We start from the raw sequence: 16,233 nt of genomic DNA on the forward strand, positions 1-16,233 counted from the left end.
ATATATGGTCGACACTAACAATGTAATTTTGGAAGATTAAGCGGAAATTGTAAAAACGGTGTGATATTTAATAATGTGACAAAGAATAAAATTCAAGAAATATACAGGCAAATCTACATCAGTTATTTAGTCGTCAGGAACCCACAACGTTAAATCAAAATTTCAGCCGCAACAGTATACCCCTATACGCAGGACTTGGAGCCAACAACAAGAGAAAACGAAGATAAGTGAATAGTTTTTCTTTTGTATATCTTACGCCTCTCGAAGCTTTCAAAACTTCTGCAGAGACAGAGAATTTTAATAGTGGTGTGTGGGAGGGTACGATTACACCTATTAACAGTTTACATCTGGTATGTGGTGCCTGTCATAGGCATGAAGGCAGCTGGACAACTGGAACGAGGTACCACACAACACAGAATGCAGTTACGCCAGCTCGATATCCAATGGCAGAGCCACTCAGGTGATGGTGCACATTTCAAAAAGATTTGTGCTAATTTAAAATTTTGGGCTTTGTGAGCATCTGCACTTAAAAATTCAAGTTTTGTGTCGTACTTAACAGGAATCCTTGCATCCACAGTGAAGAACTTTTACCGTCAGCTGTTATTCTAGCTATGATACTCATGGTGTTGACAGATAAAAGACCAACTAACAGGATTACGTGTAATTACAAAAGTGAATACTTCTGCATCATAATGAAACGTGGTTTTTCTGTGTAGACATTATATACAGGCTTCTCGCATCAGCTCACAGAAGGAGGACCTAAAACATTACTTTCTTCACATCATCCTCATTCTATTCGTATATTACATAACTGTAAAACACACAGCCAAATTTTGAAGTCTACTGTTATTTAACTCCTACGGCAATTCACAAAACAGTCTACAATAGCAAGGCACACGCATCTGTACAGCCACAAGCTGTTCCTATCAGGGGCGTATTCCGAGACCGGTATGTCGAGCCAACCAGTCGAGGTAGGCGGCCACCATGGCGAAGCCGGAGGTGGCGCCCTCGCAGGTGGTGGTGCCCTGTATGAAGCTGGCCACGCCCACCACCGTGTAGTTCCCGTCCGCCTCTGCTCGCTGCATCGGGCTTCCGAAGTCACCCTGCAAGCCGAAGACAGTCGCATTTACGTGACACCAGACTAAGTGGACACTCACCTCAACAAGGAGGGCGATCATAGGAAATATAATTGCATAAGTTTGTGAATGAGTATATGTGTATGTGAGTATGGGTTTGCGTATGAGTGTATGTGCTTGTTGGTTAGTATGCTACTCCTACACGCTGAACAGTTGGACGGATTTAATGAAATTTGGAATGGAGATAGCTTATACTGTGAGTTAACTTACCAAAGGGGTCGGGGAGGGGGTTAAAACCTCCTCCCGGGAAAGTCGCAGGTAAAAAGCCCACCCAAAATCTCTGGAACTTCAATCAGATTTGCTACACATATTAGTTATGACCAGGAGATGCTTTGGCAACTCAAATGGGAATTCCTGGAGCGAAGGCGACGTTCTTTTCGATAAACACTACTGAGAAAATTTAAAGAGCCGCAGAGCTCATACGGAGGCATATAGACAGTCGGTGTTCCCTCGATCTATTTGCGAGTGGAACAGGAAAGGAAATGACAAGTAATGGTACAGGGTACCCTCCGCCATGCACCGTGCAGTGACTTGCGGATGTAGATGCAGAAAAGGAAACGTAGCCCACGGTGCGCGAATACCCATCCTTTGTTCATCCAGCATTTGAGCATGAGAGCACTTTGTGACTTGGAACGAAGTTTACACATAATATTAAACCTTTACGAAACTTTTTCTCGTTAACAGACCCATTAAATGGTGGACAGGAAAAATTTTATCGCTTACTACATTTTCGTAGCTCATGCAGTAAAACTGCCGCATGAAGTATAACGTTTTAATTTTTTACTTCTTTACCACAAACGATATTTGCGACACATTTTGCAGACATTATCCACCTATATTACTGGGTGTACTCACGAAAATGTATCAATGTATGACACATAGTTCAGGATATATGACGTCAAATACCGGGTTACATGAGAAACTGCCGCATCATGCATGCCTTTTTAATTTATTACTTCTTTACCACTAACTACTCACAACACGTGCAAATTTATATCATCAAATTTATATCATTGTACGACATACACTACTGGCCATTAAAATTGTTACACCAAGAAGGAATGCAGATCATAAACGGCTATTCATTGGACAAATATATTATAGTAGATCTGACATGTGATTACATTTCATGTAATCTGGGTGCATAGACCCTGAGAAATCAGTACACAGAACAACCACCTCTGGCCGTAATAACGGCCTTGATACGCCTGGGCATTGAGTCAAACAGAGCTTGGATGGCGTGTACAGGTACAGCTGCCCATGCAGCTTCAACACGATACCACAATTTATCAACAGTAGTGACTGGCGTATTGTGACGAGCCAGTTACTCGGCCACCATTGACCAGACGTTTTTAATTGGTGAGAGATCTGGAGAATTTGCTGGCCAGGGCAGCGGTCGAACATTTTCTGTATCCAGAAAGGCCCTTACATGACCTGCAACACGCGGTCGTGCATTATCCTGCTGAAATGTACGGTTTCGCAGGGATCGAATGAAGGATAGAGCCACGGGTCGTAACACATCTGAAATGTAACGCCCACTGTTCAAAGTGCCGTCAATGCGAACAAGAGGTGACCGAGACGTGTAACCAATGGCACCCCAAACCATCACGCCGGGTGATACGCCAGTATGACGATGACGAATACACGTTTCCAATGTGCGTTCACCACGATGTCACCAAACACGGATGCGACCATCATGATGCTGTAAACAGAACCTGGATTCATGCGAAAAAAATGACGTTTTGCCATTCGTGTACCCAGGTTCGTCGTTGAGTACACCATCGAAGGCGCTCCTGTCTGTGATGCAGCGTCAAGGGTAACCGCAGGCATGGTGTCCGAGCTGAGAGTCCATGCTGCTGCAAACGTCGTCGAACTGTTCGTGCAGATGGTTGTTGTTTTGCAAACGTCCCCATCTGTTGACTTATCGGTCGAGACGTGGCTGCACGATCCGTTACAGCCATGCGGATAAGATGCCTCCTGAACCCACCGATTCCATATTATGCTAACAGTCATTGGATCTCGACCAACGCGAGCAGCAGTGTCCCGATACGATAGACCACAATCGCGATAGGCTACAATCCGGCGTTTATCAAAGTCAGAAAGGTGATGGTACGCATTTCTCCTCCTTATACGACGAATCACAACAACGTTTCACCAGGCAACGCCGGTCAACTGCTGTTTGTGTATGAGAAATCGGTTGGAAACTTTCCTCATGTCAGCACGTTGTAGGTGTCGCCACCGGCGCCAACCTTGTGTGAATGCTCTGAAAAGCTAATCATTTGCATATCACAACATCTTCTTCCCGTCGGTTAAATTTCGTGCCTGTAGCACGTCATCTTCGTGGTGTAGCAATTTTAATGGCCAGTAGTGTAGTTTAGGAGGTATGACGTCATAAACATTGAGGTGCGCGAAACTGTAGGCCGAAATTCACTAGAGATCTAGAGATAGAGGTGAAATATGTGAAATACATGCAAAATATGCTTGACATATGTGTACGCTGGCAAAGCTGCAGGTAGAAAGCCCATCCAAAATCACTGGAACAATTTCAACCAGATTTGCTACACGTATTAGTTATGATCTGGAAAGAAATACTGTTAGGATAAAAACCACCAGCCTCCTGTTAGGGTGGGGGTGATAATATGGGGACAGAAGATGGAGGAACAGACGGACAGACAGAGATGGGGAAGGAGGAGATGGATAAGATAGGTGGAAGAACAAGTGGTCAGCGAGAGAGGAAGGGAGAGATTGACAGAGAAAGGGAAAAGGAGGAGATAGAAAGAGGTAGGTGGAGAAGGAGATGGACAGAGAAATGGAGGAAGAGGAGGCTGACAAAGCGAGAGGGTGGAAGAGGTAGACACAGGAAGGGGGCAGGGCAGGAGGCGAACAGCGAGTGCGGGAGGAGGGGAAGGACAGTGGAACGAAAGAGGAGGAGATGGACGCAGAGAGCAGGAGGAGGACATGAACAGGGAGAGGGGAGAAGAGGACGGTTATGGAGAGGGGAAGGAGGGGGTGGACAGGGAGACAGAGAAGGAGGAGATGGACAGAGAGTGACATGCTGCAGGAGGCAGACAGGGGGAGGTGGGAGCAGGATATGGACTAACAGATATATGAAGTACGTACATACGCGGGAATTTTTCTACAAATAACGGTTTAACCGCGGGTAACAACGCGGGGCGGAGGTGTATGTGTAAAATAAATCTAAAATACAAACGCCGGCAAAGTTGCAGGCAAAAAACTAGTGAACATATAAATATATTTTGATATATTTGATAAATTGGAGAAAAATCGAAATGCATCTCGGTGTAAACAAAACCATATAAAAACCGGAAACTGCCATTCAGCAGTTAAACACTTTGCCGCCATCTGTTATGTTATTTCCTACTACCCCCGCTGCGCGTGGTAGCCGTGCGGTCCAGGGCGCCTTGTCACGGTTCGCGCGGCTTCCCCTGTCGGAGGTTCGAGTCCTCCCTCGGGTATGGGTGTTGTCCTTAGCGTAAGTTAGTTTAAGTTAGATTAAGTAGTGTGTAAGCCTACGGACCGATGACCTTAGCAGTTTGGTCCGATCTATGAGAAGAACATTGGATCACTGTTCGACCATCCAGGAGGCATGTTGACGACTCAGCTCTAGACGTTCCCTTCTGTAAAGAAGCGTCAGAGCTACACATACAGCAATTATCTGACAATAAAGGCCACTCTGCCGAAGCCTTCTGTACAGCGTTTGCCTCGATACAACATGTCCAGTGGATGCTACGAGGTCAGATGCCAGTCGCCGTGCAGTACTAAAGCGGTACTGTTGTGCCCTTACAAACAAATAATGGTTTCCCTTTCTGGTGTCACACGTGGTTGGCCCTACCCTGGCCTTTTGGATACTCTATAAACTGTCGCCACATGCGAGAAACAACAGAAGTATTCGTTTTAAGCCATCGGGCCACATAAATTTGCGACTGTCCCGCTTCCATTCTTCCTGCAGCTTTCCACTGCACAGTCTGGCAGACGCCTTCTCTGTGCCACAGTGCACAGTCTGTGAAGGTGTACACAGCGATTGTGGGTGCGGGACAACCCCACAAATACTACCCCGTTTGAGGGAGGCCCTGACGTCATCGCTAGCGTGGTTGTCCATTGACCGGAATGCCATCTTCCGTGCAGAACACGATCGTATGGACATCTGTTGACAGTTTGTGTGATTACATCGTGCATTAGACACAGGAAGGGAGAAATAGCGGATTGTTGATTTAATTTTGGACGCCAGTGTATGTACACAATTATTGAAATTTACCTCGACACGTTCAAGTGATTGCAGAAAATGTTTGTTTTGAGCTAAGGTATTATAATTGATTGTATGTTCTGAAACATCAAGTCAAGAACTTTTCTGTTATGTCGATCTCCAGCAGTATGGCAGATACACCAACGGAGAAGATATTTTTCGTGTGGAGTTCTGCAAGATCAAGCTCACAACCACAGTGCCCGGAAATCCGGAATCACATTTAACAACGCGGTGACTACCAGACAATCCGTTTACGAGTGGATATAGAGGTTGAAGGGAACAGGATTTCTTTGTAAAGGCAAGAAGGTGGATGGCCATCGACATCTCAGTAATCAGTTGAATGGTTTATGGCAATATTCCTCACAAGGGAACCTCCCCATCGCACCCCCCTCAGATTTAGTTATAAGTTGGCACAGTGGATAGGCCTTGAAAAACTGAACACAGATCAATCGAGAAAACAGGAAGAAGTTGTGTGGAATTATGAAAAAATAAGCAAAATATGCAAACTGACTAGTCCATGTGCAAGATAGGCAACATCAAGGACAATGTCAGATCAGTAGTGCCGTGGTCCAGTGGTTAGCGTGAGCAGCTGCGGAGCAAGAGGACCATGATTCAATTCTTCCCTCGAGTGAAAAGTTTAATTTTTTATTTTCAGTTTATGTGACAAACTCTTATGTTTTCATCACTTTTTTGGGAGTGATTATCACATCCACAAGAAAACCTAAATAGGGCAAGGTAGAAGAATCTTTTTACCCATTCGCCAAGTGTACAAGTTAGGTGGGTCGACAACATATTCCTGTCATGTGACGCACATGCCGTCACCAGTGTCGTATTGAATATATCAGACATGTTTTCCTGTGGAGGAATCGGTTGACCTATGACCTTGCGATCAAATGTTTTCGGTTCCCATTGGAGAGGCACATCCTTTCGTCTACTAATCGCACGGTTTTGCGGTGCGGTCGCAAAACATAGACACTAAACTTATTACAGTGAACAGAGACGTCAATGAACGAACGGACAGATCATAACTTTGCGAAAATAAATTTTTTACTCGAGGGAAGACTTGAACCAAGGACCTCTCGTTCCGCAGCTGCTCTCGCTAACCAAGGGACCACAGCACTGCTGATCCCACTGAATCCTTGATGTTTCCTATCTTGCGCATGGACTACCCAGTTTGTATATTTTTCTTATTTTTCCATAGTTCCACACAACTTCTTCCTGTTTTCTCGATTGATCTGTGTTCAGTTTTTCAAGCCCTATCCACTGTGCCAACTTATAATTAAATCTGAGGGGGGTGCGATGGGGAGGTTCCCTTGTCAGAAGTCCCCAAAAATTAACGTCTTATGCCACTCACGAGCTAGGAATTCTACAACAAACTTCTTGGAGCGTGATGAGAGAACACGTGCAAGTGAAACCATATTGGATTCACTAGCTCCGGGTCATTGCCCATGGCGACAAAAGTCTATGGAAACAGTTTTGCATTGAATACGGCGCTTAATGGATGAGGACGATTTCACTTGCAGGTTGATTTTCAACAATGAGACCATTTTTCACCTGAATGGTACATAAAACCGGCACAACGTGCGAGTAAGGGTAACGGAGAATCCCCACGTTGTTGTGGAACATGTCCGTGGGTTCACAGACGTTGTCAGGGTAAAAACTATAGTCATGCCACAATTGCGAGGGGCGGTAATAATTTCATTTTACAACATGATGATGCTCCATCACAACTTCATTACGCTGTTCATGGATACTGAGTTACGATGACAGTGGAGCGGTCATGCATCTGCTTGCAGTTTGCAGTTGCTGGCATGATGGCCGCCATGTTCAAATGCGGACATTTTGGGTCGAGTGAGGCGGACTGGCCTTTAGACTGAACGTGTGCTGTGTGACACGCATTGAGTATTTGTGAACATTCCACAAAAACTCCTTGAGTTGCTCTTTCCATATATATATATATATATATATATATATATATATATATATATATATATAGGGTGTTTCAAAGCTGACCGGTATATTTGAAACGGCAATAAAAACTAAACGAGCAGCGATAGAAATACACCGTTTGTTGCAATATGCTTGGGACAACAGTACATTTTCAGGCAGACAAACTTTCAAAATTACAGTAGTTACAATTGTCAACAACAGATGGCGCTGCGGTCTGGGAAACTCTATAGTACGATATTTTCCACATATCCACCATGCGTAGCAATAATATGGCGTAGTCTCTGAATGAAATTACCCGAAACCTTTGACAACGTGTCTGGCGGAATGGCTTCACATGCAGATGAGATGTACTGCTTCAGCTGTTCAATTGTTTCTGGATTCTGGCGGTACACCTGGTCTTTCAAGTGTCCCCACAGAAAGAAGTCACAGGGGTTCATGTCTGGCGAATAGGGAAGCCAATCCACGCCGCCTCCTGTTTGTTTCGGATAGCCCAAAGCAATCACACGATCATCGAAATATTCATTCAGGAAATTAAAGACGTCGGCCGTGCGATGTGGCCGGGCACCATCTTGCATAAACCACGAGGTGTTCGCAGTGTCGTCTAAGGCAGTTTGTACCACCACAAATTCACGAAGAATGTCCATATAGCGTGATGCAGTAATCGTTTCGGATCTGAAAAATGGGCCAATGATTCCTTTCGAAGAAATGGCGGCCCAGACCAGTACTTTTTGAGGATGCAGGGACGATGGGACTGCAACATGGGGCTTTTCGGTTCCCCATATGCGACAGTTCTGTTTATTGACGAAGCCGTCCAGGTAAAAATAAGCTTCGTCAGTAAACCAAATGCTGCCCACATGCATATCGCCGTCATCAATCCCGTGCACTATATCGTTAGCGAATGTCTCTCGTGCAGCAATGGTAGCGGCGCTGAGGGGTTGCCGCGTTTGAATTTTGTATGGATAGAGGTGTAAACTCTGGCGCATGAGACAATACGTGGACGTTGGCGTCATTTGGACCGCAGCTGCAACACGGCGAACGGAAACCCGAGGCCGCTGTTGGATCACCTGTTGCACTAGCTGCGCGTTGCCCTCTGTGGTTGCCGTACGCGGTCGCCCTACCTTTCCAGCACGTTCATCCGTCACGTTCCCAGTCCGTTGAAATTTTTCAAACAGATCCTTTATTGTATCGCTTTTCGGTCCTTTGGTTACATTAAACCTCCGTTGAAAACTTCGTCTTGTTGCAACAACACTGTGTTCTAGGCGGTGGAATTCCAACACCAGAAAAATCCTCTGTTCTAAGGAATAAACCATGTTGTCTACAGCACACTTGCACGTTGTGAACAGCACACGCTTACAGCAGAAAGACGACGTACAGAATGGCGCACCCACAGACTGCGTTGTCTTCTATATCTTTCACATCACTTGCAGCGCCATCTGTTGTTGAAAATTGTAACTACTGTAATTTCGAAAGTTTGTCCGCCTGAAAATGTACTGTTGTCCCAAGCATATTGCAACAAACGGTGTATTTCTATCGCTGCTCGTTTAGTTTTCATTGCCGTTTCAAATATACCGGTCATTTTTGAAACACCCTGTATATATATATATATAACTCCTTACAAAACAAACATTTTTACAGTCACTTGAAAGTGTCTTAATCATTTTTGAAAACTCCGTATACAAGGTAGTCAGAAACACTGCAAAGCTTGTAATTGTGCTACAGGGTAGGACGTGCTGAGAAAGAACTGTTAAAAAAAAAATTCGATACACCGCTCGTTTCTGAGTTAATCAACATTCAAGCTAGTCAATCAGGCCGTTGCACCGGAAGACTCATGCGGACCACCAGAGACAATGTCTTCTTTTGGTTCCCTGAAACCGTACGAGAGAGTGAGTCAAAAATTGGACTTGGGGCGGTACTAAGGATCGAACCCGAGCCAAAGGATGAACAGTCTCGTGCGCCGTCATATACATCACATTTTATACTCTGCGGGCCATACTCGAGTCTTTGTAGGTGGGAGTACGACAAAAAGGAAAAACGAGTTTTGCAAATACACTGATAAAATGTAATACAATACGAATACTCAGAGAAGACAGTTGTTGTTTGAAACACACTCTTACTAAAGTACTTAATGAAATGATTTTTATACAACATTTCAGCAAACTGGAAATCAAATTAATGCTCCCCGTCATCAAAATTGATTGCAATAAAAATATTCAGTACAAATGGCTGTCGTTGTTGTTCGAAAAACTTTGCTAATGAGAGAATGAAATTGCTTTTTTTAGATTACATTTCACCAAATTGTGGATGAAGGTTAGTGCTTTCTATCATCAAAACTGATTGTAGATGTTCATCTGTTAATGCTCACCTATAATAAGATTTGAGATATTTCATCTTTGATCATGTTTTTCACACAAATATGTGCTACCTGATACAGATATGAAACCCCCAACATGTGATATTAGTTCACCATATTCATCACTCTGTGAATTATTATGGGTGGAGGTTACACTAAACAACCGAACTAGGTTAATAATTGGCTCCTTTTACCGACCTCCCGACTCAGCAGCATTAGTGGCAGAACAACTGAGAGAAAATTTGGAATACATTTCACATAAATTTTCTCAGCATGTTATAGTCTTAGGTGGAGATTTCAATTTACCAGATATAGACTGGGACACTCAGATGTTTAGGACGGGTGGTAGGGACAGAGCATCGAGTGACATTATACTGAGTGCACTATCCGAAAATTACCTCGAGCAATTAAACAGAGAACCGACTCGTGGAGATAACATATTGGACCTACTGATAACAAACAGACCCGAACTTTTCGAATCTGTATGTACAGAGCAGGGAATCAGTGATCATAAGGCCGTTGCAGCATCCCTGAATATGGAAGTTAATAGGAATATAAAAAAAGGGAGGAAGGTTTATCTGTTTAGCAAGAGTAATAGAAGGCAGATTTCAGACTACCTAACAGATCAAAACGAAAATTTCTGTTCCGACACTGACAATGTTGAGTGTTTATGGAAAAAGTTCAAGGCAATCGTAAAATGCGTTTTAGACAGGTACGTGCCGAGTAAAACTGTGAGGGACGGGAAAAACCCACCGTGGTACAACAACAAAGTTAGGAAACTACTGCGAAAGCAAAGAGAGCTCCACTCCAAGTTTAAACGCAGCCAAAACCTCTCAGACAAACAGAAGCTAAACGATGTCAAAGTTAGTGTAAGGAGGGCTATGCGTGAAGCGTTCATTGAATTCGAAAGTAAAATTCTATGTACCGACTTGACAGAAAATCCTAGGAAGTTCTGGTCTTACGTTAAATCAGTAAGTGGCTCGAAACAGCATATCCAGACACTACGGGATGATGATGGCATTGAAACAGAGGATGACTCGCGTAAAGCTGAAATACTAAACACCTTTTTCCAAAGCTGTTTCACAGAGGAAGACCGCACTGCAGTTCCTTCTCTAAATCCTCGCACAAACGAAAAAATGGCTGACATCGAAATAAGTGTCCAAGGAATAGAAAAGCAACTGGAATCACTCAATAGAGGAAAGTCCACTGGACCTGACGGGATACCAATTCGATTCTACACAGAGTACGCGAAAGAACTAGCCCCCCTTCTAACAGCCGTGTACCGCAAGTCTCTAGAGGAACGGAGGGTTCCAAATGATTGGAAAAGAGCACAGATAGTCCCAGTCTTCAAGAAGGGTCGTCGAGCAGATGCGCAAAACTATAGACCTATATCTCTTACGTCGATCTCTTGTAGAATTTTAGAACATGTTTTTTGCTCGCGTATCATGTCATTTCTGGAAACCCAGAATCTACTATGTAGGAATCAACATGGATTCCGGAAACAGCGATCGTGTGAGACCCAACTCGCCTTATTTGTTTATGAGACCCAGAAAATATTAGATACAGGCTCCCAGGTAGATGCTATTTTTCTTGACTTCCGGAAGGCGTTCGATACAGTTCCGCACTGTCGCCTGATAAACAAAGTAAGAGCCTACGGAATATCAGACCAGCTGTGTGGCTGGATTGAAGAGTTTTTAGCAAACAGAACACAGCATGTTGTTATCAATGGAGAGACGTCTACAGACGTTAAAGTAACCTCTGGCGTGCCACAGGGGAGTGTTATGGGACCATTGCTTTTCACAATATATATAAATGACCTAGTAGATAGTGTCGGAAGTTCCATGCGGCTTTTCGCGGATGATGCTGTAGTATACAGAGAAGTTGCTGCATTAGAAAATTGTAGCGAAATACAGGAAGATCTGCAGCGGATAGGCACTTGGTGCAGGGAGTGGCAACTGACCCTTAACATAGACAAATGTAATGTATTGCGAATACATAGAAAGAAGGATCCTTTATTGTATGATTATATGATAGCGGAACAAACACTGGTAGCAGTTACTTCTGTAAAATATCTGGGAGTATGCGTACGGAACGATTTGAAGTGGAATGATCATATAAAACTAATTGTTGGTAAGGCGGGTACCAGGTTGAGATTCATTGGGAGAGTGCTTAGAAAATGTAGTCCATCAACAAAGGAGGTGGCTTACAAAACACTCGTTCGACCTATACTTGAGTATTGCTCATCAGTGTGGGATCCGTACCAGGTCGGGTTGACGGAGGGGATAGAGAAGATCCAAAGAAGAGCGGCGCGTTTCGTCACTGGGTTATTTGGTAACCGTGATAGCGTTACGGAGATGTTTAATAAACTCAAGTGGCAGACTCTGCAAGAGAGGCGCTCTGCATCGCGGTGTAGCTTGCTCGCCAGGTTTCGAGAGGGTGCGTTTCTGGATGAGGTATCGAATATATTGCTTCCCCCTACTTATACTTCCCGAGGAGATCACGAATGTAAAATTAGAGAGATTAGAGCGCGCACGGAGGCTTTCAGACAGTCGTTCTTCCCGCGAACCATACGCGACTGGAACAGGAAAGGGAGGTAATGACAGTGGCACGTAAAGTGCCCTCCGCCACACACCGTTGGGTGGCTTGCGGAGTATCAATGTAGATGTAGATGTAGACGTAAGCAGAATTCTCTTAGATTCAACTCTCGAAATTTGGCTATTAGCATTTTTTCACGTTGCATATTAACTAAAGCCAACTGAAAGTTAGGTAGGAGTTTCTCAGTGGTACAGTTAACCCGATTTTCAAATACAGAAACATCTTCTGCACTTCCATCAAGACCCGAAAAACGAGAACAGAACGTCGCACTACAGCGCTAGACGTGGTACTGGTCTGGTAACGCTGACAACTTAAAACTGCAGGTAACTAGCGGAAGCGCCACACGCAATGTTTCTTCCGACTACCCAACTCTCAGATCGACCGTAAAGCGTGTTACCAGTCAACGATAATACGTATACAAAAAAGTTGGATTATTCCAATACCGCTCCGCAGACTCTGATGTACTACTTTCACATAATTTTCCCGTTTCTTTCAGTATTACACCGTTTTAATTTTTTTTAAGAATTTGGAAATATAAAATAATGTCTTCATAGCTCTCCGACTATAGAAAAAGTACCATATTTGGCGCCGGGGCCGTAGTTTGCCGACGCCTGATCTACGCTATGAGAAGAACAGACACTAATTTTCAGTACAACGAAAAACTAGACAAAGTTGTAAATATCATTTCTTTTATTCTCTCGATGACTGTTATCTGTATGCGCTGTAGCTGTTCGTTGGCACATTTCTGACACGGTTTTTGCATTTTCGGAAATACTATTATTGATTATGTTACGATGATTTGAAAATGGGCCCCGGCCCGAAACTAGTTGTCGAGTGACAAAAAAACTTTAAATTTGCAACTTTGGCTGTTTTTTCGTTGCACTGATTAACATAAGTTGCTGAGCTACAATTATTGCAGCAAGCTGGAAGTTTTGAAACTAATTTTGCCTGACGAGCAGCTTGAAATACTGCGCGCGCAATGGGCTGATTGGCTAACTTCAACACTTATTAACTCGGAAACGGCGCGATGTATCGAATTGTTTTCTTGACAGTTATTTCTCAGCGCAACCACCCTGCAACATCCAAACAAGCTTGCCGCTGCCTTTTATGCTGTTGCTTGTAACTCCTTTTCTGACGTGTGTTCATTGTTTTCGGAAATACCTGTTACGAACTTCTGACTTGTAGTGGGGAGTGAATGGGAACCTGTGTCCTGACTCTTCTGCGGTTTAAGTTCAAATGAGTAACACGTCCACGCCTGCTGAGGGAAAGAGAAAAGTCTCAAAGCTGCTTGTCTTGGTATGCAGTGGGGTAGACAGGACGACGTATATACTCCTTGTGGGATCCTATGCAAAGTTTAAATTACGAGTCTCCTGTAGAGACAGAGGAAGATCTGCTGGCACCGAGTTCTGGCCGCTGCACTAGAGATTGAAGGGACACCAGGTAGGATGGAGAGTTTGGTGTACCAGAACATGCTTCGTAGGCACAGTGTCTGTAACAAAGTTTGTGGTCGCTACATCGAGCCGTTGTTGTAATGCATCAGTACTGTTCTGTACATACAGTACGCAGGGTTCTCCTTTTTGTTTTGCAATAATGTAAACACGTAATGTGTAACTGCTAAAACAAACAAATGTACTTAAGTGATAAATGGACGTTTCGTTATGTTTCAAAAATGGATCAAATGGCTCTGAGCACTATGGGACTTAACATTTGTGGTCATCAGTCCCCTAGAACTTAGAACTACTTAAACCTACCTAACCTAAGGACATCACACACATCCATGCCCGAGGCAGCATTCGAACCTGCGACCGTAGCAGTCGCGCGGTTCCGGACTGAGCGCCTAGAACCGCTAGACCACCGCGGCCGGCCGTTATGTTTCCTTTCGAATTCTTACACAATAACAGTACTGCGTTACGCCTAATTCGGTTCCGCAAACAGAAGTGGAAGATTTAAAAATCATAATTAAAATCGTCGTAGAAGGGAAACGGTACGTTTCCGTACAATTGTTTCTGTTAAGAATATTATGTACACACTCCCCTTGACAAGTCCATGAAGTTCGTTGCGGGAATTTCGGAACACTCTGTATGTATAACACACGCACGCGTAGCTTCAGTGATGCGCTGACGCAGTGCAGCAGCATTCAGCAGGTGTCAGATTTTTCATACAAAAGTGAGAAAAAGGAGCTACAAGTTACAGAACATAAGGTAGCTCCAGGGTTCACAATGCTATTGACAATAAGTATGTATTTATGACGATATAATATATTATACCAATTGAAGATGGATGACAACAACGCTTCTTGGGGCGTGTATAAAGGTATATAAAAAGCTCAACTACCATTAGCTTTAATAACAATATTATTTATTATATCAGTGTTCTAGCTGTAGCAACACAAGCCTCTATGTTATCAGCCGCAAGTTGGGTCAGGTTTTTAGACCACGGATATAACGTTCGAACATCTCTGTCACGCGTAGTTAACACGTATTGTGACAGGTGCATGTTATGAGAAGAAAGAAAAGTTCGCAAAGAAATGTTTTCTCACAGACTGGTGTAGGCTTCAGGCAACATCTCATACACCCTTCACGATAAACTTGCCTCATGATGGCCCCTCGGATAGGCTGACGCAATCGAGGCAGCGAGCACTGTATCTGGTCGAGGGGTAATTACTAGCGATGGCAACATTAGCCACCACGGTTTTGTGGGAAGTATTATGCCCCTGTTTAATATATGAAAAATGTAAGAAAACACAGAACTGAATGTAAAACTATATTCAACTGACATCTGTCACCACAAACTTACAGTGATTGGACAAAAATATAGAAACATCAAAAACACAATCCATTATAACGCCTAAAACTGTGTACGAAATCCACTGGCATTCAAAACAGCTTCCAGTCATCTCGGAATGGGTAAATACAGGTCCTTTGTAGTTTTCAAGAGCATCTTCTGACATTCTTCCTGCAAAATAGTGGCAACTTCAGGATGGTGATCCAGCAATCTTCTTTCCACAGCAGATCATAAAGGCTCAATAATAATGACATCTGGTGTCTGGTGGCCAGGGGAGATGCGAAAATTCATCCTTATGTTCACAGCAACTAGTCGTGGGCGATGCGAGCTTTGAGAACAAGGACCCTGTCATCTTGGAACACAGCCTCAGCGTTGGGAAACAAAATCAGCGAACCTCAGCCATGTTTCACTCTTGGAACCTAAACTCGGCTGTGCGAAATAAGATTAATCCAACCGAATTACTTTTGCCATTGCTCTATAGTTTTTCCTATTACGGACATTTGCATCGCCGACCGTAGTGGCCGAGCGGTTCTAGGCGCTACAGTCTGGAACCGCACGACCGCTACGGTCGCAGGTTCGAATCCTGCCTCGGGCATGGACATGTGTGCTGTCCTTAGGTTAGTTAGGTTTAAGTAATTCTAAGTTCTAGGGGATTGATGACCTCAGAAGTTAAGTCCCATAGTGCTCAGAGCCATTTGAACCATTTTTTGAACATTTGCATCACTGATGAGAGGGCTTGGAATTCTAGCTGGCCCTACAGTTAGTTTCTTGCTTATGGAGCTCCGCTCTTGCTGTTTTGGTGCTGAAAGATTTCACGAGTACGACGTTCAGTACTGCAGTGACTTTTCAAGCTGTCGTCCTCTTATTTTTTGTCAAAATCCTCTTGAATGACCGTCTGTCACGGTCATTCAGTACACACTTTCGTTTGCATTGTGACTTTAGCAGATGATATTTTTCCGTCTTCACTATTTACGTTACAAATCTTCGATACCATGTTCTTGAAACACCAAACACTTCGGCACCCTTGGTTACAGAAGCACGTTCTGTTTCCCTACCATCTATATCTACATCTACATGGATACTCTGCAAGTCACATTTAAGTGCCTGGCAGAGGGTTCATCGAACGTCCGACATAATGCACTCAGACTTACACA

General features: G+C 43.8%; 1 protein-coding gene across 1 annotated transcript in view; it reads right to left on the minus strand.

Annotated features, from left to right (window-relative positions):
- Positions 1–926: 926 nt before the first annotated feature.
- The window catches only part of LOC124775630 (collagenase-like), a 64,732-nt gene continuing 49,425 nt past the window's right edge, over positions 927–16,233 (minus strand). Inside the window, exon 7 of the mRNA XM_047250458.1 lies at positions 927–1,103. Within this exon, the coding sequence (XP_047106414.1) occupies positions 927–1,103 (177 nt within the window). The remainder of the gene's footprint in view (positions 1,104–16,233) is intronic.

This window comes from Schistocerca piceifrons, chromosome 2 (assembly GCF_021461385.2).
Source record: "Schistocerca piceifrons isolate TAMUIC-IGC-003096 chromosome 2, iqSchPice1.1, whole genome shotgun sequence".
Classification (NCBI taxonomy): Eukaryota; Metazoa; Arthropoda; class Insecta; order Orthoptera; family Acrididae; genus Schistocerca; species Schistocerca piceifrons.